A 26,884-nucleotide genomic window follows, 5' to 3' on the forward strand; every position below is an offset into this window, starting at 1 on the left:
TTAAAGTAGTAAAGTCCTGTAATGGGTACGGTTTCTCCAAAGAAAGTTGAAAAGCATCTGGTCTATCTCCTTGCTTATTTTACTGTCAAGATATAAAGATAGAGCGCCATATGTTAGTCTAGAGATACCTTCGGCCTTGGTTATTAGGACTCTACCTTTTAAAGATAAGTCCCTCTGTAGCCATTGATTTAGCTTCTTCTGTTTTTTTTTAATAAGGGTTCAAATTTAGTAAGCCTCTAGACTTCTGATCCTTTGTAATGGTTATGCCTAAATATGTAAGTTCTTCTTTTACTGGAATACCATAATATGAAGGTGTCACACAATCTTTGACAGCTATGAGTTCACATTTATTAATGTTAAGATATAAACCAGACGCTTTGGAAAAGGATTCTATTATCTGTCTCATTCTCATTGTTCTATCTGTGGCTTCTATCGCATCAGTGATTTCATGTCCCAGAATGCTTGTAAAATGTGCTCTGACGTCATATTTTGGCGACTGGTTTAAATGGGAAACACGACATTCTCAAACATTAGTTGAGTTCAACAAAATTTATATTTTTTGACGCTTAAAACTGTATATTCGTATGCGCAATGGGTCCTATCGAGGTAACAGTTTCTACCGTTTATGCATTTACACTGTTTTCTTCTGGCCATATCAGGAATAGTCATGCAATCAACGGCAATCAAGTCGCCTGTTCCGATTACACGATTGCTAGCAATGTGATCGTAGCTAAGTTAGTTTGCACTAGCTACATGAACGCTTACAGACATGTTATTAGTCATCTAGCTATCTACATTAGTTAGCTAATGTTACTGTAACGTTAAACATCTAGCTAGCAATACTTGTATCATACCCATTCAATATGTTTTAAAATGTTGCTATTGTTTTTTAAAATCTGATATCTTAATTACATTAACTATGTGTCACTGTTCTTCGTCCAGCACCTCCACATGTCAGTGTTCTCCCAGAGTTTCTCTCCCTGTGGTCGCTTCCTAGCCGCCGGCAACAACTACGGCGAGATAGCGGTGTTCAGGTGAGACTGAGCGAAGTCGAGGACATGTAGTTTACTGGCTGCTTGCACTTTGAGTAGTGACAAATACAATGATATGAACAGAGATGATGTAATCAGCCTGTTCCTGCAATAAAAAAATATAATTTAAATGTTTGAATGGATAAAGCACATTTTTATCTGAAACGCCCAAGTCCAATGCATCTTATTTACTTGTGTTCTTTACAGTAATTTGCTATTTTAATCATTTTCCCCAGTCTCTCCTCAGCGCTTAGCCCAGATGCTACAGATCTGAGCCAGACACCCATCCTCACATTTACTGGTCAGTCTCTCTTTCCTTTGATGTGTTGAAACATTCTCTACTTGCTACTTTATGGTAGAACACCCATGTGAAATAGCTTTCAAGACATGCTGTATCTCACCCTTCATCCCTAGATTGTGACACCTGTCTCTCAGTCTGCTCCTCTTACCCCTCTTCTATTTCTTAATTTTCTGTATTTCTCGCCCTCACTCATTTATTCTCTCTCAGCTCACGAGGGGCCCGTCTTCTCTCTCTTCTCCACGGACTCTCACCTCCTGAGTGCCGGCAATGGAGAGATCAGTGCATGGAGCTGGGCTGAGCTTATCAAGCGGGTAAGGCCGTTACAAGATAAAGCAAGCCTACCAAAATGAATGGCTGTTTAGTGTGAACAGTATGTATTTCTATACAGTCTATGAGGGTATGTGAGATGGACCAAGTCTCTGTCTCTCTCTCTCTCTCTCCCAGAATACCAAGGCTGCTTGGACAAGGAGGCCAAATTACAAGTAAGGCACCAATCAGCCGTACATTTGTTTTGAGAAAACACAAGAAATCTTGTCTGTGTGTAGACTGTGTACATTTGTGTTGGTTATTTTATCTCCAGATGTTTGTCTTTGCTGTCTGATGCTTGTAGCCAACAAGTGTGTATGTTCATAAATGCTCCTCTTTGCAGATCCAGCCTGGAGATCCCAGAGATCAATGCCATGATTGTCAATCCCACAGTGAGTACACAGACACCTTTTCAGATTCATTAAGTACCTCACTGTACTGAGACAAGTTCTCTATTTAATTCTCTCTTTCTCTCTCTCAGGAGAACAGTCTAGTGATTGGTGGAGGGGACAATAACATCCACATAATGGATTTGGAAAGTGGTGTCTTTAAGGTTTGAGAGAAATTAATTTATTCGATTCTTTCTCAAGATTCAGCAATGTGTTGTTGACCATTTATATAAATATTCTTCGTTGCTACATCTCTTTTAATTTCTCTCCTCTCTCCCTCTTTCTTACAATTATCTCTCTCTTCATCCCTCTCTCTCGCTATCCCACACTTAACCTTTATGTTCAATCTCTTTATTGCTCTCCCTCCCTTCCCCAGTCAGTTCTGCAGGGTCATACAGACTACATCCACTGTCTGAGTGTGAGAGAGAGGGAGGGGGAGATCCTCTCTGGGAGTGAGGACGGCGCTGTCAGGATATGGGGTGAGTGACGGATGAAGCAACCTATTACTGCTTCAGGTTCCCTTGTCAGTCACTGACACATCTGGAATCAATGCATGGCTGTATTACATTATACTGTAGTGTTGTCATGTATCTCACTCTCTGAGCTCCGCCTCCAGACCACAGGACCGGCCAATCCGTGCACTGCATTGAAGTCTACAAATATGAGGTAAGATATTGGGATCGGTGGGTGCCTGCCCCTACCCTCCATATGTACAGAAGTGATAATGTAGCATCTTTCTTACATACAAAAGTATATTTCAGTTATTTTTTTGCTTCACCAAAAACGTGTTTATATGTAGGCAGGGCAAACCTGTTTTGGTGATTTCTGGTATATCATCAAAATAAATCAATCACAGCCTATTTTTGTACTAATTAAGCAGTTGTTACCTGATTAAGTACAATACCATTGGAAATTAATGTTGAAAGTTCAATTTAAATATTCCTAAAACTAAGTTGAAACTGATGCTGTTGGTGCTTCCTGTTGACAAGACATATTGATAGCCCAATCTACAGACACATGTGCAACAATAGTAATCAAGGAGCACCTTATAAACTGCACATGCACCAAAAACCCTGTTATTTTGTCAAGTGACATTAAATCACTCATCGATGGGGTGGGGGGTATATGCGCAGTTGAAACAACCACGGCTCAAAATACACATGGAAACTGGATATATTTTTACATCACTTGTTAAAGGAAAACCTGCAGAACAGTCAGCTACATTTTGTAATGTAGAAATTTGGTACAGGGGTCACCAAAACAGAAAGACAAACTCAACACTGTTTTTGTCAGTCACTCCTGTCGATTATCACGTTGAAATCAATTGTTGCACGAGAGGAGGGAGGATGAGGTCTCGTGAGGTTGTTGGTAAAGCATGACGCTTGCAACGCCAGGGTTGTGGGTTCAATTCCCACGGGGGACCAGTACGAAAAAGTACGAAAATGTATGCACTCACTATTGTAAGTCATTCTGGATAAGAGCGTCTGCTAAATTACTAAAATGTAATAATGTTGCATGTCCTGTTAACTAACACAGCTCAAAAACCACACGGAATCTGGGAATAATGTATACATCACTGGTTAGAGGACAATTTGTAGGAGACAGCTAGCTACATTTTGAAGTTGTATTTTGATTCAAGTGGGTCGCCAACGCGGTAAGTGTAACGCCACACTTTTTTTGTTAATCAATTCCATCGATATCACGCTGAAATCAATAGAACGGGGCAAACGTTTGGGGTGTCGCACTGTTTTGATCAAACACTATTCAAGGCCACACGGAAACTTGGAATAACCTATACATTGTTGTTTAGATGAGAATGTGTAGAAGGCTTCTATCTATATTTTGGAATGTTGATTTCAGGAGGCTGCCATCATGGAAAGGGGGGGGGGGCTTTCTGTTAACTTCAACTAATCACAACCCTCCATAGGATATCAACAGTGACAACTGTTGGCTGCTATTTAAGTGATAGTTTGACTGTCAAATTTGTGCATCGGTGTGTGGTTAGCGTCTTTTATAGAGAACTGCCAAATCATCCATGCCATTTCAGAAAGAAAATGATGGCTGCCGTCTAAGTCCTGCGAACCCCAGCGCGTACGACAAAATCAGCAGTACAAAACCAAAGATATTGATATGTTTTAAGCAATTGATCTTTTGTCATCGTGTTGACTACATTTTTTATAATACATCACCAATCTGAGGTTAAAAGGATGTGTAATTCCCCCCCAATTTCATGTGGTCAAAACATTAGCTTGTGTAGGTTGGGTAATATCTAATAAAATGTATATGGCAAAATAATTATCTTAATTTAGGATGATAGTAAATCAAGAAAACAGATTTTTTTCAATTATCACATTTCTCACTTGTTTAGTGATGACAAAATGCTCCTAAACACAATTTAACCAGACAGGTGGTCTACACTAGAGCCTGCATAGGGCCTGTGCAGCAGGCTGAACGTTTGACATCCATATTATATGGCACCTTTCTGCAGATTGCTGGACAAAATACACATCAAACTACAAACAAAATCTTTCTCACTTCTGTCTCACTCCCCCTCTCTTCCTAGGAATGCGCCCGCCCCCAATATGGCAAGTGGATCAGCTGCCTGACGACAGAATCTGATTGGATGGTGAGGAAAGGGCAGCCCTTGCAATTAGTCAACAGTCCCTTCCCCATAGGATGAGCTCTCTTTCTAGAAATTGTAATGACTTGTTCAGTACCTCAGTCTGAAATGTGGCACTTATGTTATCAGTGTGGCTGCCGTGGCGATGCGTTAGAACAGTCGCCAAGGTCAACCACCTGTGGAATGCCTCGCGCTGTTGTCTTTTACTCCTTCAGGATGAAAGTATTTGCAATGCAGATACTGTAAGATTACTCAGCATTTCCTCCTGTAATTTGATCTCCTTTAATGTAATTAAATAATTCTCCCTAACCCCTGTCCCTTATTTTCCCTCACCAGCTCTGTGGAGGAGGCCCATCCCTCTCTCTATGGCACCTCCGCTCCATGTCACCCACCTCCATCTTCCCTCTCTCCGGATGCCAGCGACAAGCCAACTTTTACCAGGACATGGTGAGATGTGTGTGTGTAATCTTCAGGGTGTGTGTGGGTCAGACTGTGTGTGTGTGTAATCTTCAGGGTGTGTGGGTCAGACTGTGTGTGTGTGTGTGTGTGTGTGATCTTCAGGGTGTGTGTGGGTCAGACTGTGTGTGTGTAATCTTCAGGGTGTGTGTGGGTCAGACTGTGTGTGTGTGTGTGTGATCTTCAGGGTGTGTGTGGGTCAGACTGTGTGTGTGTGTGTAATCTTCAGGGTGTGTGTGTGAAGGGAGAAAGAGTTTATTGGTTTGTCTTTCTCTAACTGTAGACACTAGTCCGTCTGTCTGTGTGTATTTGTGACCTCTCTCCCGCCTGTAGATCTTGTCGGTGGGCGAGGGCCAGTGTGTGTCCCACTGTCTCCTGGGGGGAGAGGTAAAGGCTCAGATACCCTGCACCCCCCACTCCCTCAACACGCTGGCACTGAACCTCAACAGCACTGATAACAGGGTGAGAGTCATTTAGACAAACCATCTGAACACTACATTACTCATCCAACCCCTCAGGTTAAATGTCCTTCTTTGCTCGTCCCGCTTGTGGTCTTCCTGTTCTCTTTCACAAATCCTGTGTGGCTCAGTTGGTAGAGCATGGCGCTTGCAACGCCCAGGGTTGTAGGTACGAAAAAGTAAAGTAATTATGCACTCACTACTGTAAGGCACTGTGGTATAGAGCGTCTACAATGTAATAAATAGTTTTGTCCACATCAAAGCTTCAGTACATGGTATAATTGATATTCAGTTTTGATATGGTCTGTTGATATGGTTGAGTTTTGTTAAGCAGGGACAGTGGTGGTTTTCAGTGTATGAAGGACGTGGTTGTCTTCTGTTGTCTTTGCTGTTCCAGGTGCTCACAGTAGGTGGAAGCAGTCACCAGATAGACGTATTCACCAACCTGTCCTACAGAACCTTCTCGCTGTCTTTCTGAGGACACACACACACAACCCCATTTAAGCTCATAATGTGCTGTCTTGGATAATTGTACTACACTATTCTGTACATAACTCATGCCTCTCTTGTTCAAAGGATGCCCATTCCAGGATTCATGTTTTTTATGATAATAAAATATTTTGATCACTTTTCCATATCTGTGCTTCAGTCTTGATAAATTTGCCCCGGTTTTATGCTCTGAAGGAATAAATTGTCTGAAATATCTGTATGTCTTGTCTACATAAAGTCTTGGATTATTCCATTTAGATTTCTAGAATGTTGGGTTCCCTCCCCAGTTTTCCTATTTCATATTTGCAGCGAGTGTAAGTAACCCTGCCAAATACTACAATAATCCCATTAAACAAGTATAGAACAAACAACCCTATTTCGTTTTTTGTGTGTATTGATGAGACAAGATAAAGCACATTGAGCAAGAAGGGAGATGGGATGAACAGAGAGGAGGGAGAAGCACATGATTTGGATGAAAGTGACTCAACAACACTCAGGTGTGGCCTGAAGACGTCGGGCCGTGGACCAGTCTAAGGCTCCGAACTTTCCTGAGTCAACCCCCCGGAACCAAGACGTCTGGAACGGTCAACAGATCCTCGTATTTCTTCTTCGGACTGACCAATTGCACAAGTCATCGTTTTGGTGATCGCATTTGATCATTTTGTAGCACGACGCGTTTGAAATACGCATAGAAACTTAGCTACTCTAGAGGAATTATTCCTATACCGTTATCTAGCCGAGTTGTGTTTTGCGTTTATCAAATTTCCATGAGAAAGTAACTTTTAACTTCGTCTGTGGGCGAGCGGCTTACTAATGGCAATCCCCAAAGATCCCGGATACAAACGAATCTAGCCTCAGCTCAGACAGTCCCTGCTGATCCTAGCTGCTGATAATGTCCTCTGGTTACATGGTAGGTAAGTGTGTTAAACCCACATTTCTAGGGTTGAAACTAAATCAAACGTTGTGGTTTGTGTCATAAACTGTTTTGTGAGTAGTTTGCGATTGTACCTAATTTACGAAGAGTGTTATTGTTGCGACCTAGCCAGCTTGTTTTTCTCAGACAGCTGACGATTGTAGGGACTAGGGAGGGACACTTTCCCAGGATTTTCAGTAATGTTTTAATTGATAATCACGATGAAGAAGAAGAAGCCCTAGCAAATATTTTAACTTTGTACCAATGTGTCAGGATTCAATTTCAAGAACTAACTTGGTCGCCCCATGTACTCTTTCCTGTTTTTATTATGGAACAAAAAACTGTCCTCAGTCTTTTCTATTCTTTCGCCCTAAATCGGCGACGCGGACAGACTTGAGGTATTCTTGAGTTGTCCCTGAAAATACTTTGGTCACTTAGTGAATATCAAAGAAAAAGTATGTTTCTATGATGCCTATATCCTCTCTACTATTTAACCATATAACATTTCCCCCAACATTTGTCTTAACTTCTTCCTAATCCAGCTCACCTTCAACCATACAGGCAGGCTGATGTTTCATGTGGTTAATATAGGCCTATATTTGTGGTTCATATAGGCCTATATTTAATGAGTGTGTGGAGAGAGGGCAAACGGTTGGAAACGTTAAATTTAGAGACACAGCTGTTCTAGTGAACGGGGAAGGGAGGGTGCATACAGTGACAGGGTTGGCATACAGTCAGGGAAGTTTTGACAATGACAGGTTGTCTCCTCACTCTGTCCCTGTATATTTTCATTGATAAATGTTCCATACAGATGTTCTTTTTCAGGGTATGGTCCAAAGAAGGGAGCTGAGGAAAGCCTGAAACAAACCAAATACTGTGAAGTACTGTGCGCCCACCATTTCTCCGCCCATAGCTCAGAGAGGAAGTGAAACCAAGAGATTGAGACCGAAGCAGTTCAATGGATGAAAACGTTGCGTGGACTGTAGATTGAAAGAGGAAGAACTTCATCCTCTCAGATTTTTGCTTTTGATCTCTGCTTGTACAACCTTTCAGGCCCCTCTGCCTGTTCTTTTGTTTCTACTAAGAGGTGCGTGTTAACTTGACGCAGAGATGACAGTGAGACTGTGGGATAAGCAAAAGTGCTAACTGAGAAGAGCAGTGACGTGAATCCTTACATCCATATGCCACCCACTGGAATATCTAAGTATTAGCTAATCAAGCAACAACAATACGTCTACCTTGGACACAGACCAACAACTGAGCACTTTCAGACGCTCATGGATGTAGTGACTGACTGCCAGAACGCAATTTGATGAGGATAGTCTCTTTGCTCTTGTGTAGAGTTTAACGTGACAGAAGTCCTTCACCGTCTGTCACTGCAGCCCAACTTTAAGGGGGAAAAACACTTTACTGGACTGATGGAAAGAGAACTTAGGTAAACCTGTGATGAGTCGGAATGTGGTGCTGCAAATAACTGGGAATCCCCTACTGGAGTTAGTGGGAGGAACTGGAACTGAGGTGGAACCAGAACCAACCGAGGCCTAAGCACGACAACGGAATGCCATCTACTAAACTGGAAATACACTTGATTTAACTGGTAATTATTGCACTTGCGAGGTAACGGTAATAGTTTGTAATATTGAATAAGAATTCTGGACTTGATCTGGGAAATCAACTGGAAATAAAATTGCAATGTAAGTGTTTTGTGGATGTTTTCTGTACAAAATCTTCTTCCATTCTGAACTGGTAGCGTTGGGGGAGAGACTGTTTCATCCTGGGATTTGGGAAGACTGGAATCTGTTCCTGTGGAACTGCATTTATTGGGAGAGGATTACTGAAACCAACAGAGCACTGTCTGCAGAAATGGCGGGGCCGGGAAAGGACTACAACCATCTCTTCAAACTGCTCATCATTGGAGACTCCAGTCAGTGCATCTTAACTTCCATTTTCATACAAAGTTCCTGTGGTCCCTTAGTGCTTACTCTGTCTGCGTTAAAATAGTAGTGTAATTCAAGTGTGCTGTGCTGTTACACTGATGTTTAGCAGGCAGCTCATATTGTGTGAGTTGTGATTTAAAGAATTAGGCTAATATTACTGCTTAATCTCCTTAGTAACACAGCAAATATCAGTCAATCTGTTTATCATTGGGTGATTATGATGAACATGCCTCACTTACTCACCAAACTTACAGCTCTGATGAATTACAAAGGAGACTTATTTGTCTCAAAATCTATCATATTGTCTGAAGAGTTAAAAACATTTACCCATGCTGTAGTGATGTGACTTGCCATATGTAGGCTACTAGTAATGGGACAGTAAGTAGCCTGATACTGTCTACTCAGAAGTGAATGAAGAAAGGCCTAATCACCTAACCTCTCATCCCTGTCTGACCTCTCTGTTCTAGATGTAGGGAAAAGCAGTCTACTACTACGATTTGCAGATAACTCCTTCTCTGGTGAGTTGCTGTTCTCTATCTGGTCAATATATACTATTAAACGATTTGAATGTGTGAGTGGTTAGGAACCGTTTTTTTAAATGTTTTCTTCAAGATTGTGAATGTGTGCTTAGCATGTTGTGTGTATGTGTGTGTGTATTTCTAACCTTGCTGCTTTGGCCTGCAGGTAGCTACATCACTACGATCGGCGTGGATTTTAAGATCCGTACGGTGGACATCGACGGGGAGCGAGTCAAACTGCAGATCTGGGACACGGCGGGCCAGGAGCGCTTTAGGACCATCACCTCGACGTAATCTATCATCTATATCAATGATCTATCTACATGTATAGAAGCTATATATCAATACAAATGCTGTTTTTCACCATAGTTGGTTCGGATTTAGGCTCAATTTCAGTTAGTTTTGTTCTTTCAGTTTTATAGTCATTAACTCAGTTAAGTGCTATTGATACCAGCCCGGGATAGAGTGCCAGCCAACGATAACTATCACCCGAAAAACTATCAACCTGTTTTTATACAGTACTCTTTACAATCCGTTGCTATTTTCCACTTTCTCCCTGTTTCTCCTACCAGGTATTACAGAAATACCCACGGCGTGATTATTGTTTACGACGTCACCAACCCAGAGTCGTTTGTGAACGTGAAGAGGTGGCTTAATGAGATCACTCAGAACTGTGACAACGTCTGTAAGATCCTAGGTGAGTTTGGTATGCTGAGGTGATGGATGGATGAAGAGTAAAATAGATAGAGTAGATTGGATGAATGGATAGATAGAAATTTAGGAATTAAGAAAATTCACTGAGGAATGACTTTGACTTCCAGTCCAATGTGCTAGTATTATGCCTGATTGTGAACTGATAGACATACACTATATATACACAAGTATGTGGACGCCCTTTCAAATGAGTGGATTCAGCTATTTCAGCCACACCCGTTGCTGACAGGTGTATAAAATCGAGTATACCGCCATGCAATCTCCATAGATGAACATTGGCAGTAGAATGGCCTTACTGAAGAGCTTAGTGACTTTCAACATAGCACGGTCATGTCATAGGATGCCACCTTTCCAACAAGTCAACTCCAAGTGCTGTTATTGTGAAGTGGAAACGTCTAGGAGTAACAACGGCTCAGCCGCAAAGTGGTAAGCCACACAAGCTCACAGAATGGGACGGCCGAGTTCTGAAGCGCGTAAAAATAATCTGTCCTTGGTTGCAACACTCACTATTGAGTTCCAAATTGCCTCTGGAAGCAACGTCAGCACAAGAACTGTTCGTCGGGAGCTTCGTGAAATAGATTTCCGGGGCTGTTTTTCATGGTTTGGGCTAGGCCCCTTAGTTCCAGTGAAGGGAAATCTTAACGCTACAGCATACAATGACATTCTAGACGATTCTGTGTTTACAACTTTGTGGCAACAGTTTGGGGAAGGCCCTTTCCTGTTTTAGCATGACAATGCCCTCATGCACAATGTGAGGTCCATACAGAAATGGTTTGTCAAGATCGGTGTGTAAGAACTTGACTGGCCTGCACAGAGCCCTGACCTCAACCCCATCGAACTTCCTTGGGATGAATTGGAACGCCGACTGCGAGCCAGGCCTAATCGCCCAACAGTGCACGACCTCACTAATGCTCTCGTGGCTGAATGGATTCAAGTCCTTGCAGCAATCTTCCAACATCTAGTGGAATGCCTTCTCAGAAGAGTGGAGGCTGTTACAGCAGCAAAGGGGGGGACCAACTCCATATTAATGCCTATGATTTTGTAATGAGATGTTCGACGAGCAGGTGTCCACATACTTTTGGTCATGTAGTGTACTATGCTGTCCAAAACATCTTTCATTCATCCCCACTTCTCTCTCTCGCCCTCCCTCAGTGGGGAACAAGAATGACGACCCCTCCAAGAAGCAGGTGGACTCCCAGGATGCAATGCGTTTCGGGGAGTCGGTGGGCGTCCGGGTATTTGAGACGAGCGCCAAAGAAAACATCAACGTGGAAGAGGTGACCCTAGCAGCCATGTTCTTAACTCAGGGTGTACCTCATTCACTTCCTCAGTAATAAAATAAAACTAAGCCTCAAATATCCCAGATGTCTTTGGGAAAGCTGAGCTTGAGACCTGATATGGCTCTCACAGGGAATTATCAGTTTATTGTGCTTTTTTGAATTAAAAAAAAATATATAATAATTACACTGCCAATAAATTGTCCACACCAGTGGGCTGTGGTGCTATCAGAAGTTTGATCATGGTCATCTCTTATATCTCTAAAACGGTTAACTTATTTCAACTTAGACCTGGTGGTGAATTCCCTTTCCAAGGAATAGCACTTCCGTGTGTACTGGTATGTATCCGGGTGCGTATGTATTTTACAGTCCTTGCCCTGTCTCTTTCCTTCTCCCCATCTCTCCTTCCCTCAGATGTTTATGGCTTTCACTCACATGGTCCTTCGGACAAAGAAGCAGAGTCAGAGTCGTGCAGAGAGAGAGCGGGAACGAGAGAAGGAAACGGTCGACATCAACTCTCACAGACACAGAGAGAGGAGGAAGAGGGGGAAGAAGTGTTGCTGAGGGAGAGAAAGGAAGGAGATTTTCTAAGAACAGGACAGACCAATGGAGAGTCGAGCATCTAAAGTATGTCTGCACTCATGGGGAAAGAGCCAGGACATTACATGTTGACATTGCACTGAGACAAGATTACAAGAGGGTAAGGACAGAGAACCACTGTTACGTGCCGAATTTTTACCTTAGCAGTTATTTTTTATGAATGCATATTAATGTCATTTTATCATTAAAAGGGAAACTGGATCCCCACTGTGTCAAACTGTCATTAAAATCCCTAATTTAGGAAATACACTAATGACTTCAAAAGTGACTAGAGTGATGTATCTGTCTTATTTGTAATGAAAAAGACTGTTGTGAAAAATGTAACGTCTAAATAAACAGTGAGCAATAAAGTCGATCTGTGTGTGCCTTTATATGCGATATACCATTGCGAACACATTGGAAGTGTTATTTACCCTTGGTGTGAATGCTCTACGCAATGACAGGAAGTAGCATTAGCCACCCTAGATTGGTGGTGGAAAATGCTGTTTCATAAAGAAAGTACGCATATTTTCCCTGTTTTTTTCCCCCACCTTAAATCAAGTTAAGGAGGAAAGTCGACACTTTTGCAGCCTGAAAACATTCCATTTGGACGGTAAAATGAAACGACTCGATATTGTCATCTGCTGGCCTTTGGGCTACTATACCAGCAGTTTATTTACAAAGCTATAGGTGATGCAAAATATGAATGCAAGACTGGTAATTGGTTTCTTTTTTTACACAATGATGCATTTTGTGCCTCTAAAGCCAATGTTCAGTAACTATTTACTCAATTATCTTGACTGCATCCCTGGCTGCTCAAGCGGTTTGAGAAACACTCTTTTCACGCCACTTTTATACGGAAATTACTTTTACGCAGCAGGTTAGGAGACTGAGGTTAAGGTTAGAAAAAGTGTTTGGGTAAGTGAAAATGCTCTCCTAACCTGCTACGAAGGTTTTGCGTGCATGGAGAGGCCAGAGATAGCCAGACCAATAATTTGAGCTAGGGGCGGACTGGCATTTTATCCACACCAGTCCACATCATTGCAAGCGGTGCCAACTCACCCCCCATACACACCCTACTTAGACACAGGCAGTAGTGCTGACAAAACATTGGCAGTACAGTACAGCGTTTCTCAACCATTTCTGTACCAGTGACTGACGAGACATGGTCGTCCTCAGACCATGAACGACTCTCCACCTCCAAATCGATCCCGCGACAGAGTACGGGCCTCGGTGTAACGCCTCGGTGTAAGAGCACTTTTTGCCAGTCCTGTCTGACGCCAGCGATGGTGGGTTTGTGCTCATAGGTGACGTTGTTGCCGGTGATGTCTGGTGAGGACCTGCCTTACAACAGGCCTACACACCCTCAGTGCAGCCTCTCAGCCTATTGCGCACAGTCTGAGCACTGATGGAGGGATTGTGCGTTCATGCATGGTGTAACTCAGGCAGTTATTGTTGCCATCTTGTGCCTGTCCCGCAATTGTGAATTTCGGATGCCACTGTAAGGACAATCAGCTGTCCGTCCTGTCTCCCTGTAGCGCTGTCTTAGGCGTCTCACAGTATGGACATTGCAATTTATTGCCCTGGCCACATCTGCAGTCCTCATGCCTCCTTGCAGTATGTCTAAGGCACATTCAAGCAGATGAGCAAGGACCCTGGGCATCTTTCTTTTGGTGTTTTTCAGAGTCAGTAGAAAGGCCTCTTTAGTGTCCTAAGTTTTCATAACTGTGACCTGTCTTAGCGACCGTTCTACAGGTGCATGTTCATTAATTGTTTATGGTTCATTGAACAAGCATGGGAAACCAACGTTATACATCTGCCCGGTACAATTGAATCTGGGATTAATCCGTGAAGAGCACACTTCTCCAGCATGCCAGTGGCCATCAAATGTGAGCATTTGCCCACTGAAGTCGGTTACGACGCAGAACTCCAGTCACGTCAAGAGCCTGGTGAGGACGACGAGCAAACAGATGAGCTTCCCTGAGATGGTTTCTGACAGTTTGTATAGAAATTCTTTGGTTGTGCAAACCCAGAACTTCTTCAGCTGTCCGGATGATGAGGTGAAAAGTTGTGTTTATACAGCAAAACACAATTAAAACCTGCTTGTGAAAAGCTGCCAATTCCACAGGAAGTTTACCCACAATATAGGGACATTGTAGTAAAAAATGAAGCCCTCCGAGCTTCTGAAAAACAAAATGAGGTACAATATTCCAGAAACTATGAGGATTTTTTAAGTACCTTTTAACCCAGTTGACTTATATCTAATTAAAGAAAGTGAAGTCTAAGACATTTAGACCGCCAACATCTCTTTTTATCTTATATGGCTTGTTTTTCCATGTGAAGTTGTACAATAGCCTAAGGTACAGCAAGTGGATTTGGGAATGTCAATAGATGAGATGCACGAGATAGCCCCTCAGTTTTGGATAAAAGCACCCTCTTTTGAAGACGTAAATCCCTCCCTAACCATGAGGATAATACATTTTTTATAGATTCAGTTACAGGATTCAAATGAAGATTATTCTCAGCCTTAAGATTTTTGGTTATCTTTACACCAAGGCAGGTTACAGTAGGCAGGTTACAGTATCTTTTTCAGAGATGTTACAATCTGCTGGATTGACAGCTCCTTTCAGAACAAACATCTCACATTTGGAAAGATTTAAATCCAAACCTGAGATTTTGAAGAACAGCTTCACGATATCCAATGCTAATCTAGCTTGTGACATCTTTCAAAAAAAAGTGAGGTGTCATCCACCAGTTAGGATATCTTGATCTCTCTGGCCTGGAATGTAATACCTTCAAATTTACTTTGATAAACTAATGAGCATAAGGTTTGAGATACTAACAAAAATAAAAAAGGTGAGATTGGACAACCTTGTCGTATTCCTTTGTAAATGTTAAACGTTGAGGATATTCCATGACAGTTTGACACAGCTATTGCCACCATTATACAGAGTTACCATCAACAAAAAAATCACCAAACTTCAAATGCTTAAGACAATCAAATATAAAATTGTAACTTACAGTATCAAATGCTTTCTGAAAATTAAAAAATCAGGTAACAGGGAAGTCATCCAATAGATCACAATACTCCAAATCTAACACTAGCCTTAGATTATTAGATATATGGTGCCCTTTCATAAATCCTGATTGACATTCATCAATCAGATCATTCAAGCATATCTTTAACCTTTTCACAAAGATTTAGGCTATCATTTTGTAATCGTCATTTAGGAGTGTGATTGGACAGCAATGATCAATAATTAAGAGATCCTTGTGTGGTTTAGGTATGAGAGTAATAACCCCTTGCTTCAGAGAGGCAGGTAGTTCTCCCTTCTTTATAGCCTCCTTAAAGGCTTCAAGTAAAAATTGTGCTATTTCTTCAGAGAAGGTTTTGTCAAATTCAGAGGTTAATCCATCACAACCTTGAGATTTGTTCTTTTTAATCGAGCAACCCCATATCGGATGTCCATAATGGATAAATCTTGACAACAAGACCGATTGAATCCTTCACTAACCGAGTTAACATTCTCTATAGAATCAAGAAGAACCTTAGAGTCACTCAAATGTATTTAAGGAGTAAAGATTCTCATAAAACTTAGTGGTAAAGTCTGATAACAACTCTCTATCCTCAGAGGTTACCCCATTAATCTTAAGTTATTCGAAGTATGTTGAGTTCCCCTCTCCTCTTTTCAAAATGAAAAAGTATCTACTGTTCTTTTAACCTTTTTCAAGCCATTGTTTTCTGGATCTTATGAAGGCTCCGCTTGCCTTTTCCTCATAAAATGTATCTACTGTAGTTGATTCTTTCTCATTAAGTGTGATATCAGCTATTTTCTCAGAAAGCTCAGCTACCTCACATCTCCTTCTTAAAGTAAGCCATTTCCCATAAGTAATACAGGCTGAGTGGATTTTAAATTTCAGCAGTTCCCAATATTTCCCCTATTCTGCATTAGAGGTAGCTAAATTCCAGTAAACAGAAATTAGATTCTTAATCACAGATTTTCAATCACCATGCAATAACAATGAGTTATTCAATTTCCAATAACCACCAGAGTATTTCTTATCATCATTACTGCACATTCTTACAGTCAGCCATTTGACTTTATGATCCATCAGGACTGCAGGCAGTATTTTTACCTCTACAGTGTTGGGCTCAAGACTAGAGGTTATCACCCACAAGTCAATTCTTGATTGTAGTGAACGATCTCTATTACTCCATGTGTATTGTTTCCAGGATTTTTAAACTTTCCATATGTCAATTAAGTCCAGGATTTGGCAGAAAGTCACCAATTTGTTCACACCAATGTTAGGTCTATGGGGCAATCTATCAGTCTCATTATAATAAACCATATTAAAATTATATTAAAATATTAAAATCCCCACCAACTATAATCTGACTGGATGGATATTTTCTCAGAAAACTTTTTTAAATGTCCTCAATTTCCTCTAGAGTAAGTCATTTGGAGGACTAGAACAGTATCTATATACAGTACATTACACAACACAAATAATCTGTCCATGTGGTTGATGACCGCTACTAGCAAATGTCCATTGGTGTCTATTTGAGTAAACAAAAAAGTCCCTTTGAAATTGTCTGCTAAAATGTGGCGGGCCAGGCGCATGTACGCTGACACGGTCTCCAGGTGTACGATGTTTCCTCCGACACATTGGTGTGGCTGACTTCCGGGTTAAGCGGGCATTGTGTCAAGAAGCAGTGTGGCTTGGTTGGGTCGTGTTTCGGGGGACGCGTGGCTCTCCACCTTCGCCTCTCACGAGTCCGTACGGGAGTTGCAGCAATGAGACAAGACTGTAACTACCAATTGGATACCACGAAATTGGGGAGAAAAAGGGGTAAAAGTTAAAAATATAAATAAATTGCAACCTTAGCTGAATGATTAGTCCTGTGGGCCAAGATAATGTCACTGCCCCACAGATTTTTCCTAAAATTATAGTTCTCTTTGCATGAATGTGTTTCTTGAACGAATACAAGATCTGCGTTGCAGTCCTTACAACAACAAAAAAATATAAACTTCAAGTCCATATATACAAAACAGAAAGGAAAATCCAATGCAATCTCAACTCTACCGTCTCTATAAAAAGGTGCTTCATAATTGTATTAACAGAAGTCTTAACTTGTAAACCATAACACCACAATTCAAAACTAGAATGCTCAGTTTGTTGTGGGGAAGGCGCTACCTTATAAGGCTAACGGTGGAGCAAATCCCCCAAGTCTAATTTATTTTTTGTCAGCGAAAAAGGCTCATATTCCCCTGTAGTATCCACCCTTTCCTTGATTTCGGGTCTGTTGGACGAGAGGCCACTACTTTGCCTTTGCTGCCTTGTCTGCTGCAGTCAGGTCCTCACCGAATCAACATTTTCTCTCTTTCAGAAAGGCGCTTTCCGTTGCTTTCTTCCAAACTGCATCTCTCGCTGTGCGGAAAGCAAACTGAATGATGATTGAGCGGCTGCCGATGGCATCTTGCTTTGTCCCAATACGATGAGCGGCATCCACAGCCATGTCCATATATCATTCGGGGAAGTCCGGAACCACACGGTTACAGATGTCTCTTACTATGCGCTTCACATCCTCACCCTGGTCCTCGGGGACACCACAAAGCCGTAGCCCCCACTGTCTACGGTATCACTCTGCTTCCGACAAGCGCTCTTGCATATCGGCGATGGTCTTCTCCTCTGCAGTACATTTATCAGAGGTTGCAGTGTTTGCACGTTTAAACTCTCCGATACTCTCATATGCATGATTCAGGGTGGTCTCGAGGTCAACGATTTTTTATGTGTTTTCGTGTATCATTTTTTCCAGACCATCGGCTCTTTCGTGTATCTTTACAGTGACAGCATCGATTATGTTAACCTGGAGTTCGCGCAAAGACAAGTCTGTCTCTGTCTTTTTGGGTGCAGGACTATTGACTAGAGTTTCTGAATCAACCGAATGTCCAGATTCCTCCATTTCTTCTCCTGAGGAGTCAGGTGGTGTTTTCTCTCTGGTGTATGAGTGGTCAGTTAGCAACTGCCTTCTTCTTCTTTGCCAAGTTTCCGATCAAGTTAACGATCTACTGAGCGTTGTTCTCTGTTGTGTTTACAATAAACCAAGTTTTGTTACATTTAAGTAAGTTTGAGAGGGATAAAAGTTACTCGGAGCAAGATAATATCCCATCTGCACTCGCCGCCATCTTTCTTGAACCCCCTCAGGATGAAGTTGGTGAAGAGCAACTTTAGCAACATGCAGTCGACTGCAGCAGAGGGGAAGAGAGAGGCTGAACTCGGTGGAAAATCTGTCTCCCTCCAGCAGGTGGCGTTTTTTCATTGTTTCACCCACCAAGCAAAGAGTTTTTTTATGGAGGTCAATGAGAGAGTGTTGAATTTGGTCACCAAAATAATGTATGGCATATTTACTAAATTAGGTTTATTTGATCTAATAGAAGTTTTGTAATGGTTAAGTTGTTATGAGTGTACTGATATAAGCAGCAGACGTGACATCCTGGCAACTTTGAGAAAAAATCTAATCAAATCTAACTTTATTTGTCACATGCGCCGAATACAACAAACAAGTGTAGACCTTACCGTGAAATGCTTACTTACACGCCCTTAACCAACAGTGCAGTTCAAGAAGAATTAAGAAAATATTTACCAAATAAACTAAAGTAAAAAATAATAAAAAGTAACACAATACAATAACGAGGCTATATACAGGGGGTACCGGTACTGAGTCAGTGTGCGGGGGTACAGGTTAGAGGTAATTTGTACATGTAGGTAGGGGTGAAGTGACTATGCATAGATAATAACCAGTGAGTAGCAGCAGTGTACAAAACAAATGGAGGGGGGGGGGGGGGGGGGGGGGGGGTCAATGTAATAGTCTTGATTAATTATCCAGTAGTCTTATGGCTTGGGGGTAGAAGCTGTTAAGGAGCCTTTTGGTCCTAGACTAGGCGTACCGCTTGCCGTGCGGTAGCAGAGAAAACAGTCTATGACTTGGGTGACTGGGGACTCTGACAATTTTATTGGCTTTCCTCTGACACCGCCTATTATATAGGTCCTGGATTACAAGAAGCTTGGTCCCAGTGATGTACTGGGCTGTACGCACTACCCTCTGTAGCGCCTTACGGTCGGATGCCGAGCAGTTGCCATACCAGGTGGTGATGCAACCGGTCAGGATGCTCTCGATGGTGCAGCTGTAGAACTTTTTGAGGATCTGAGGACCCATACCAAATCTTTTCAGCCTCCTGAGGGGGAAAAGGTTTTGTCGTGCCCTTTTCACGATTGTCTTGGTGTGTTTGGACAATGATAGTTTGTTGGTGATGTGGACACCAAGGAACCTGAAACTCTCGATTCGCACTGCTCCAGCCCCGTTGATGTTAACGGGGGCCTGTTTGGCCAGCCTTTTCCTGTAGTCCACGATCAGCTCCTTTGTCTTTCTCACATTGAGGGAGAGATTGTTGTCCTGTCACCACACTGACAGTTCTCTGACCTCCTCCCTATAGGCTGTCTCATTGCTGTCATTTAGTTCCATTTTTGGTAATCCTGTTTCCATCCCACACAGTAGGTGGCGGGATACACATTTAAAATGTGCCATCACCAATAAACCATAGAAGAAGAAGTAGTCCCGGTCGGCAGAACGAAGATGGCAGCTGAAAGCGAGTGAGTTTGTTGTTTAGTGCTTGTAGGTGGAGAAAATGTGTCAAATGCCTGTATTATACGTTCATTCATATTCAGTACCATTTAATTGAAAACGTATCTTCAAATGATATGTACGTTGTAGATTGTGGTTTGCAAGCTATGTGTCGCTAGCTTGCTAGCTACACCCAGTTAACTAAACGACACAGCTGAGTGCAGGGGGTGATGCCATGCAGGGTATGATGCATGTTGTGATTATACGAAAAGGCTCTTGCAAGCAAGCTGTTTGTTCAACATTTTACCAAAGAGATTACATTACATACAGTGCTAGTTAGCTGACATCCATTTAGAAAAATACACAAAGTTTATATCGGCTTGAACCAGAATCTGGCCTTAAAGGAGACGTTGAACGTGGCGAGGAGAATCGACCAAATTCTGGTTCAGTGCTACGTCGTTCCATGTCATTTCAGCAAGCCATGACACCCACCATCTCATATTGTTCTGAAATAATTTCCGTAGTTAGAAACCGATAACACTAGCATTCCTGACACATTGTTTTGCTGGAATGTAATTGATCTGAGAAATTAACAACATTGATTACACCCAAATTGGCAATTTAAATGTACGGCATTCATAATATCCAATAAATATAGTACCTAACATCCGGTTTTGGCCGTACTTTTTTCTAACAATGAGTAAGTCATGAAGAATCCAAGGAAATGGTCAAACGCCAGCCGTGGACCCCTCGTACCAAACCCACCGCAACAACGAGTGACAAGTAGTATGGAACTGCGACTCGGAGTATTGTTTCTTTGTCTTATGTAATGTTTTCTCATAGAATTAGTTGATTTGTATTTTTCTCCTCCTGTTCAGAGAAATTAGTAATTGAACTTGTTAGGTTTATGTCCTATCCTAATTCTGATATTACCAGGTTCTTACCACTAGATGGTGGTGATCCTGCTAGTAGGTGATGCTTATTTATTTTTAAACAGCCCCTCAATGTTAAAGGGATAGTTAATCAAAATCACAATTACATTGGGTTCCTTACCCTGTAAGTGGTTTATGGACAAGGTATGACAGCAACCCATGCTTTTGTTTACCTGGCCACTGTTTCAAATGCTAACGTTTTAGCATTTGTGACACAAATCCAATGCAAGTCAATGGGACAGTGCCTAACAGAAAGTCTACACGCCCTTGGATTTCTTCACATTTTATTTTGTTACAAAGTGGGATTAAAATGGTTTAATTGTCATTTTGTCAACGATCTACGCAAAGTACTCTGTCAAAGTGGAAGAAAAATTCAAATATTTTTTTTTAAAGATGAATGAAAAATGAAACACTTGCATCTTAATTAAATAGGTATTCACCCCCCTGAGTCAATGTTAGAAACAACTTACGATTACGCCTGTGAGTCTTCTTGGGTTAGTCTCATAAGGCTGTATCACATCCGGCCGTGATTGGGAGTCCCATAGGGTATAGCACAATTGGCCCAGCATTGTCCGGATTTGGCCGGAGTAGGCCGTCATTGTAAATAAGAATTTGTTCTTAACAGACTTTCCTAATTAAATCAAATTTCGTCATGCTCTGTCAATGTGTTGGGTATCATGGCTTGACAGCAATTTTCAAGTCTTGCCATAGATTTTCAAGCAACTACCGAGTACGTTCAGTTCAGAAGTATGTCTGCATCTTTGTGTCTGGGTAGTTTAAAACATCATCCACAGCATAATTATTAACTTGACCATGCTTAAGGATATATTCAATGGCTGCTTTATCTACCAATCACTGCCCTTAATTATGAGGCTTTTGAAAAGCTCCCTGTTCTTTAGTTGAATCTGTGCTGAAATTCAATACTTGACTGAGGGAGATGTTGTGTGTGAGGGACAGAGGAAGGGGTAGTTATTCAAAAATCATGTCAACACCAATTTCACACACAGTGAGTCCATTTAACTTCTGTTATTTGTTCAGCCAAATGTTACTTCTGAATTAATTTAGGCTTGTATAAACAAATTGGGGGAATACTTATGCGACGGCAATTTGAGTTATTACATTTTGTTTTTTCACTTTGACTTTATGGAGTATTTTATGTAGCTCAATGACGAATGCTAAGTTAGTGGACAAGAACCAAAGCATGGGAGGGTTCTTATAAAACATCTCAAACTCCACCGTCTAGTGGTCAGAACCTGATGCTGTAGGATGGAACATAAACCTAACAACTTTAATTACGAATTTCTCTGAACAGGGTTTTGAAAACATCACCAAATTCACTGGGAATACATTACATAGGATGAAGAAACAATACCCTGTTGTTGGAAAAAGGTTTGGTCCAAATCAGGTGTTCGATTATTATATGAATCCTATAAATTAAAATAGCCAATTTGGGTGCAATCAATTACTTTAGTTTTTCAGAGATCAAATTATATTTAGAACAAAATCATTTCTGAACAATCTGAGATGGTGGGTGTTAATCCTCTTTCGTGTGCTTTGTGAGGTTAAACGACCCTGCTGTCATTTTATAGCTAGCTTGATAATTTACTACGCATGATTAACTGAGCTATGCAGGTTCTACATTTTTACATTTGGTTTAGCTAGTTAATGATCCTGCTCTGCAGTAAGTTAATGCGTTACAGTTCAAGCCATTTCTGCAGTAACGTCCAGATTGTTGCGTCACTCATTGACATTGGCTACATCCCCTCTCTACAGTGTGCTGTCTGAGATTGAGGTTCTCCAGTCCATCTATCTGGATGAGCTGCAGATTAACAGGAGAGATGGGTGAGCCACTCAGTTTGATGATAACCCATGCCCCAGAACACCACTAAGACCTCACTGATGGTAGCAGGATTTTGCTGACTCATGAATCTATATAAATACCAGTTGTAGCCTGGTTGCAGATCTGTTTGTGCCCTTGTGTAGCATAGCAACAAATGACAAAGTAACTTGGTTCACCTTAAGGACATATAGTACAGATCTGTGACCAGACTATAATACTATAGGCACACAAACACCACACGCCATTGTATCAGACTGTGCTATGTTTTTTGTCGCGTCACGAGGCTGGACCAGAGAGTGATAATTGCAGGTCTGTTGCATCATACTCAGCTGATTGTTGCGTTCCCCCCTCTATATTCAACATCCTGTCCTCCCAACTGCTCACTTAAACAGACATCTCTTTCTGCTCTCTTTTCTATCCCGGGTGTTTTACTATAACGTATGACTGATTAGCCTCCCCCGGCCAACAGATAAGACTAGATGAATAGCTGATAGACTTCGGGCTTTGAAGTGGATGCGTGTGTTTAATTGACATTCTCTGTTGCGCTCTCTTATAGGGGATGGGAGGTGAGTCTGGTTCTATATCCCTCCACGGGTGAAGATTCCCTCTCTCAGTTTGTGCGACTCACCCTAACTTTGACACTCGACTTGCAGGTATGCTCATATTCCCTTCTTCCTTGTCCTTTGCAATCCATTTGATTGGAAAAAATGATTCCCCGTCCCCTGGCTTAGGTCATGCATTTAGGTTACTTGTGTAAAAAAAAAAAAAAAAAAAATGGTGTTTTCCCTAAATATACTGGCCTTCCCTTGTCCTGGAGAGCTACCTACAAGGTGTGTACACTTTTGTGTATTGGTGCAGGGATGTAACAAACGCCTGCTTACCCAATAGCTCTCCAGGACCAGAGTTGAGGGGTCCCTGTGTGAGATTTGAGACAACCCTCCATGTAGCAACAACACTTCCTGTCATTGTGGAAGTTTTTCCTCGTGCTTTCATAATTTCCTGTCCTTAGAACCCTGCCCTGGCCCTTTCATTCTCAGGACATGCCACTTCCAAATGTTATACACTGATCTCTCTTTCTCTTCCTAAGTATCCCTCCTCTCCTCCCTCCATTTCCATCCACAACCCTCGGGGTCTTTCTGATGACAAGCTGTGCAGGTAACGAGAGTAAATCTGTTGTCCTCCATCTTAGGTTCATTGTAGTCTGCTCTGATGAAGGGTAGTTTAATTTTGTTTATGTCCCCTGTTGCTTGTATTGCTCCAAGATTTCTCTCTCTCCCAGTGTGCAGAAATGTCTGCAGACAGAGGCGGAGTCCTGCCTGGGTTCCCCTGTGTTGTACCAGCTCATTGAGGCCAGTTCTCTTTCTTTCTCCCCGTTTCTCTCATTCTCTCTGTTCTTATTTGAAATCTCTTAGTTGAAGACCACAGTAATTTAAGAACTGTATTTGTGATATTATAATTAGAACTGTGGATCAAGGATTCCCTTTGTCCTGATTAAAAAAAAAAAATAATAATAATAATAATAATAATTTAGGAATGTATAAATAGAGATGAATATCAAGTACCTGACTCGGTCCCTCTTTTCTCTGTCTCTCTCAGAAAGCCAAAGAGATCCTGACGGAGAGCAATATTCCCCATGGGAACTGCGTCATCTGCCTTTACGGGTTTAAGGTGATCTGTTTTAATTAGTATTTCCATTAGTCCACATAAGACTAGTCTTCCTGTTTGAAACTCTCTGTAGCCCATGTTAACACCAATCCAATGCTTTTGAAATCCGTGAGAGGGAGTGAGCAAGTGGACACAAAATGGGACCGCAGCAGTGTGTGATCCTCCCTTGTCTTTCTGGTCTGTCCCAGGATGGGGAGGCGTTCACCAAGACCAGATGCTACCACTACTTCCACTCCCACTGCCTAGGCCGCTACATCACTCACTCCGAGACTGAGCTCGAGGAGAGGGAGAAGGAGCTGGAGCAGGACAAGACACGGGAGAGGACCGACGATGAGGTGAGATCAAGTATCCATATGCAGCAGTATAATTGACTGGGAGTTCCTGAAGTGAAACTGCATTTTTTGGGGGAGGGGGATATCAATGTATTTTTTTTTTTTTTCTATATTCCTGGAGATTTTAGTGATGATTCACTTAGTGGTCATTTTGACTGGCGGTTCTTTCTCCCTCCCCCTGTAGGAGCTAACCGTTGTGTGTCCCGTGTGTAGAGAACCTCTGACTTACAATGTTGACCAGCTCCTGTCCAATCCCGCCCCTAGCTTTCCAAAGGTAAAGACACAACTGCACACACCGACAGCACACTGTACTGCTATGTTGCTTCTTGTAGTTGCTCTTTTTTCCTCCACAGTACTGTCATATTTTGTCTTGCAATTTCAACCACACCACTTGAGGGACACAACACCTTCAATTATAGTGGCTGCTATTGCAAATACATCTATTTGTGCTGACCTCTACTTCACTCAGCTGGAGGGAGCGGTGATAGGGGTGGAGTTCAGGCAGAAGTGGGCTGACCTCCAGAACCTTTTGGAGCGTCAGAAAGCAAAAGGCGGGATTATTGACACAGAGGCGGAGTCTAACCGCTTCCTCATACATATTAATGAGGTAAGGAAGCAAGGAGGGGCTTAGCAAACAATATTAGCTGAAGTGTGTCTGTGCGTGAGCGCGCACTTTCCTGATAATGTATCTAAATTAAACAATGTTGCGACTTGTTTTTCACAGCCGCCTCCCGACTCGGACAACGTCAGCGCTGACGGGAATACCTCTCCTAGCCAATCACTGCCCTCCCTTCCCCCTGCCTCCACCAATCAGATTACAGCACCAAAGCTGCAGCACGCTGGCCACTCGCATCGCAGGGGAAGGACAGGTCACCAGTACTGGAACCAAGGGCCACAGGGTCACTTCAGGGGCCTGAGGAGGGGAGGGAGAGGCAGGCCCCACACCCACCCAGGGACACCTGTCCCCCCCACTGACCATCTGGACAAACTCTCCCTGTCCTCAGAGAAACATGACAACTTCCACAGTGCTCCTCCTGCCAACTCTCACGACGCACCGATCAAAGCCAGACTTCAGGAGAACTCTAGCCACCCGGAACTGGGACAAGCACAGTTAAGCCAATTAGAGAAGGAAGAAGGGGAGGGATGTACGGAGCTAGGCCAACAAGAGGCTCCAGTTCCTAAAGATGGTCAGCCAATAAGCAAATCAAGCCTGGACACTTCTAAAATGGACATCCCACCTAGCAACGGCATGGAAATGGAGCCTGGGCGAGGCCATAAAGAGAGGGGAAGGAGGGGCACTCGTGGTTCAGCGCAACAGCCTGACCAATGGCAAGAGAGGTATTTCAGAGGAACGGACCAATGGGATGCTCGGGGGGGCAGGTACCATCGCTACTGGGACGGGCGAGGTCAGCGAAGCAGGGGAGGTGCCAACTCCCCCCGTGGCAGAGCTCACATGGCTGGTGGGAGGGGCTTCCATCAGAGTGTGGGAGAGGTGGAGAGAGAGGGTGCTGCTCTATGACAAAGGGACAAAGGAGGAACTAAGAACAACTATGTCTGTACCTCCATTTACATTCTCGACACACCTCAAATAAAGCTTTGCGTTGTCTGGCACCTAAGTGAACCGGTGTGTCCTGTCTTTCCTATTGCCGTTTGAATTGTTGTCGTTAGTGGGCAGTTGTTTAGTTTACGCTGAAGCATTTTTTTTGCTGCATAAGATACTAATGACAGGGCACATTTGTCTGAGGGAACATACAGCACATTTATTATTGACAGAAATCGGCTGAAATTGACCTCCCTTGAGTATCAAACACTTCAACTTATTTTCCCCACCCTCTTCCTTTTTTTCCTCCTGCTTTCCCTCCACCCCTTATTTCTGCATACCTCCCCTCCCCTGGGTGTCCAGCCTCACCCCCCAGCCCAGTAGTAGCAGTAGTAATAGGCCGGGCGAGAGAGCCCCTCTGCTGGAAGTCTGGCCGCTGCTAACGGGGCCCAGTGGGGACACTGACACCCCGGGGGAAGCGTAGATGGGGCGCCCGTTGAGGCGCTGCACTGGCCGGTAGATGTCTCTGTACTTCAGGGTTTTAGGAAACAGCTCCACCTGAGAGTGGGACAGGGGTATGAAAGGATTAGCTTAGGCACTACATTATTTATGAGGGATACCTGGAGAATATCGTCATCTGAAATAAAAATGGATGGCCCTCACTTCAGTAAAATATAATTTTACCTGACCCTCCCTGAATGTTTGAAAAAAGTGACCCTCCCCTACACCCCAAATAATTAAGTGCACTATGCAGAAATCACTCTGCCATTTCCTGGTTGCAAACATTCTAATAGTTGCTTAATTTCAGTGACGAAACAAGCAATGTAGACAATCATAGTACCATCTAAACGCCTGTGAAATATACACTACATTACCAAAAGTATGTGGACACCTGCTTGTCGAACATCTCATTCCAAAAATCATGGGCATTAATATGGAGTTGGTTCCCCCCCTTTGCTGCTG

The 26,884-nt window shown here is 42.6% G+C and overlaps 3 protein-coding genes across 4 annotated transcripts; all 3 read left to right on the forward strand.

Annotated features, from left to right (window-relative positions):
* Positions 1 to 496: 496 nt before the first annotated feature.
* Positions 497 to 6,194, forward strand: thoc6 (THO complex 6). Its single transcript, XM_038979431.1, has 13 exons — positions 497 to 606; positions 943 to 1,034; positions 1,268 to 1,332; positions 1,540 to 1,643; positions 1,777 to 1,814; positions 1,982 to 2,030; positions 2,120 to 2,191; positions 2,404 to 2,506; positions 2,644 to 2,693; positions 4,591 to 4,653; positions 4,984 to 5,094; positions 5,437 to 5,565; positions 5,959 to 6,194. Exons 1-13 carry the CDS (start codon positions 592 to 594, stop codon positions 6,037 to 6,039), a joined length of 972 nt encoding a protein of 323 aa, XP_038835359.1. The 5' UTR covers positions 497 to 591; the 3' UTR covers positions 6,040 to 6,194.
* A 285-nt stretch (positions 6,195 to 6,479) lies between these two features.
* On the forward strand, positions 6,480 to 12,364 carry LOC120033285 (ras-related protein Rab-35-like). Of its 2 annotated transcripts, XM_038979563.1 has the most exons (8): positions 6,485 to 6,960; positions 7,775 to 8,560; positions 8,714 to 8,887; positions 9,368 to 9,418; positions 9,585 to 9,708; positions 9,991 to 10,115; positions 11,285 to 11,409; positions 11,824 to 12,081. In XM_038979563.1, exons 3-8 carry the CDS (start codon positions 8,827 to 8,829, stop codon positions 11,971 to 11,973), a joined length of 636 nt encoding a protein of 211 aa, XP_038835491.1. In that variant the 5' UTR covers positions 6,485 to 6,960; positions 7,775 to 8,560; positions 8,714 to 8,826; the 3' UTR covers positions 11,974 to 12,081. The 2 variants fall into 2 exon arrangements, with proteins under 2 accessions (XP_038835498.1, XP_038835491.1); XM_038979570.1 differs by lacking the exon at positions 11,285 to 11,409 and having other exon boundaries at positions 6,480 to 6,960; positions 11,824 to 12,364.
* Positions 12,365 to 19,602: 7,238 nt separating this feature from the next.
* LOC120032948 (E3 ubiquitin-protein ligase RNF25-like) lies at positions 19,603 to 26,002 on the forward strand. The gene is made up of 10 exons (XM_038979228.1): positions 19,603 to 19,641; positions 22,318 to 22,386; positions 22,941 to 23,037; positions 23,472 to 23,539; positions 23,664 to 23,733; positions 23,981 to 24,052; positions 24,238 to 24,384; positions 24,566 to 24,655; positions 24,851 to 24,988; positions 25,106 to 26,002. The coding sequence occupies exons 1-10, from the start codon at positions 19,625 to 19,627 to the stop codon at positions 25,898 to 25,900; spliced, it is 1,563 nt and encodes a 520-aa protein (XP_038835156.1). The 5' UTR covers positions 19,603 to 19,624; the 3' UTR covers positions 25,901 to 26,002.
* Positions 26,003 to 26,884: the final 882 nt, after the last annotated feature.

The sequence above is a fragment of the Salvelinus namaycush genome, chromosome 3 (genome assembly GCF_016432855.1).
Source record: "Salvelinus namaycush isolate Seneca chromosome 3, SaNama_1.0, whole genome shotgun sequence".
NCBI lineage: Eukaryota > Metazoa > Chordata > Actinopteri > Salmoniformes > Salmonidae > Salvelinus > Salvelinus namaycush.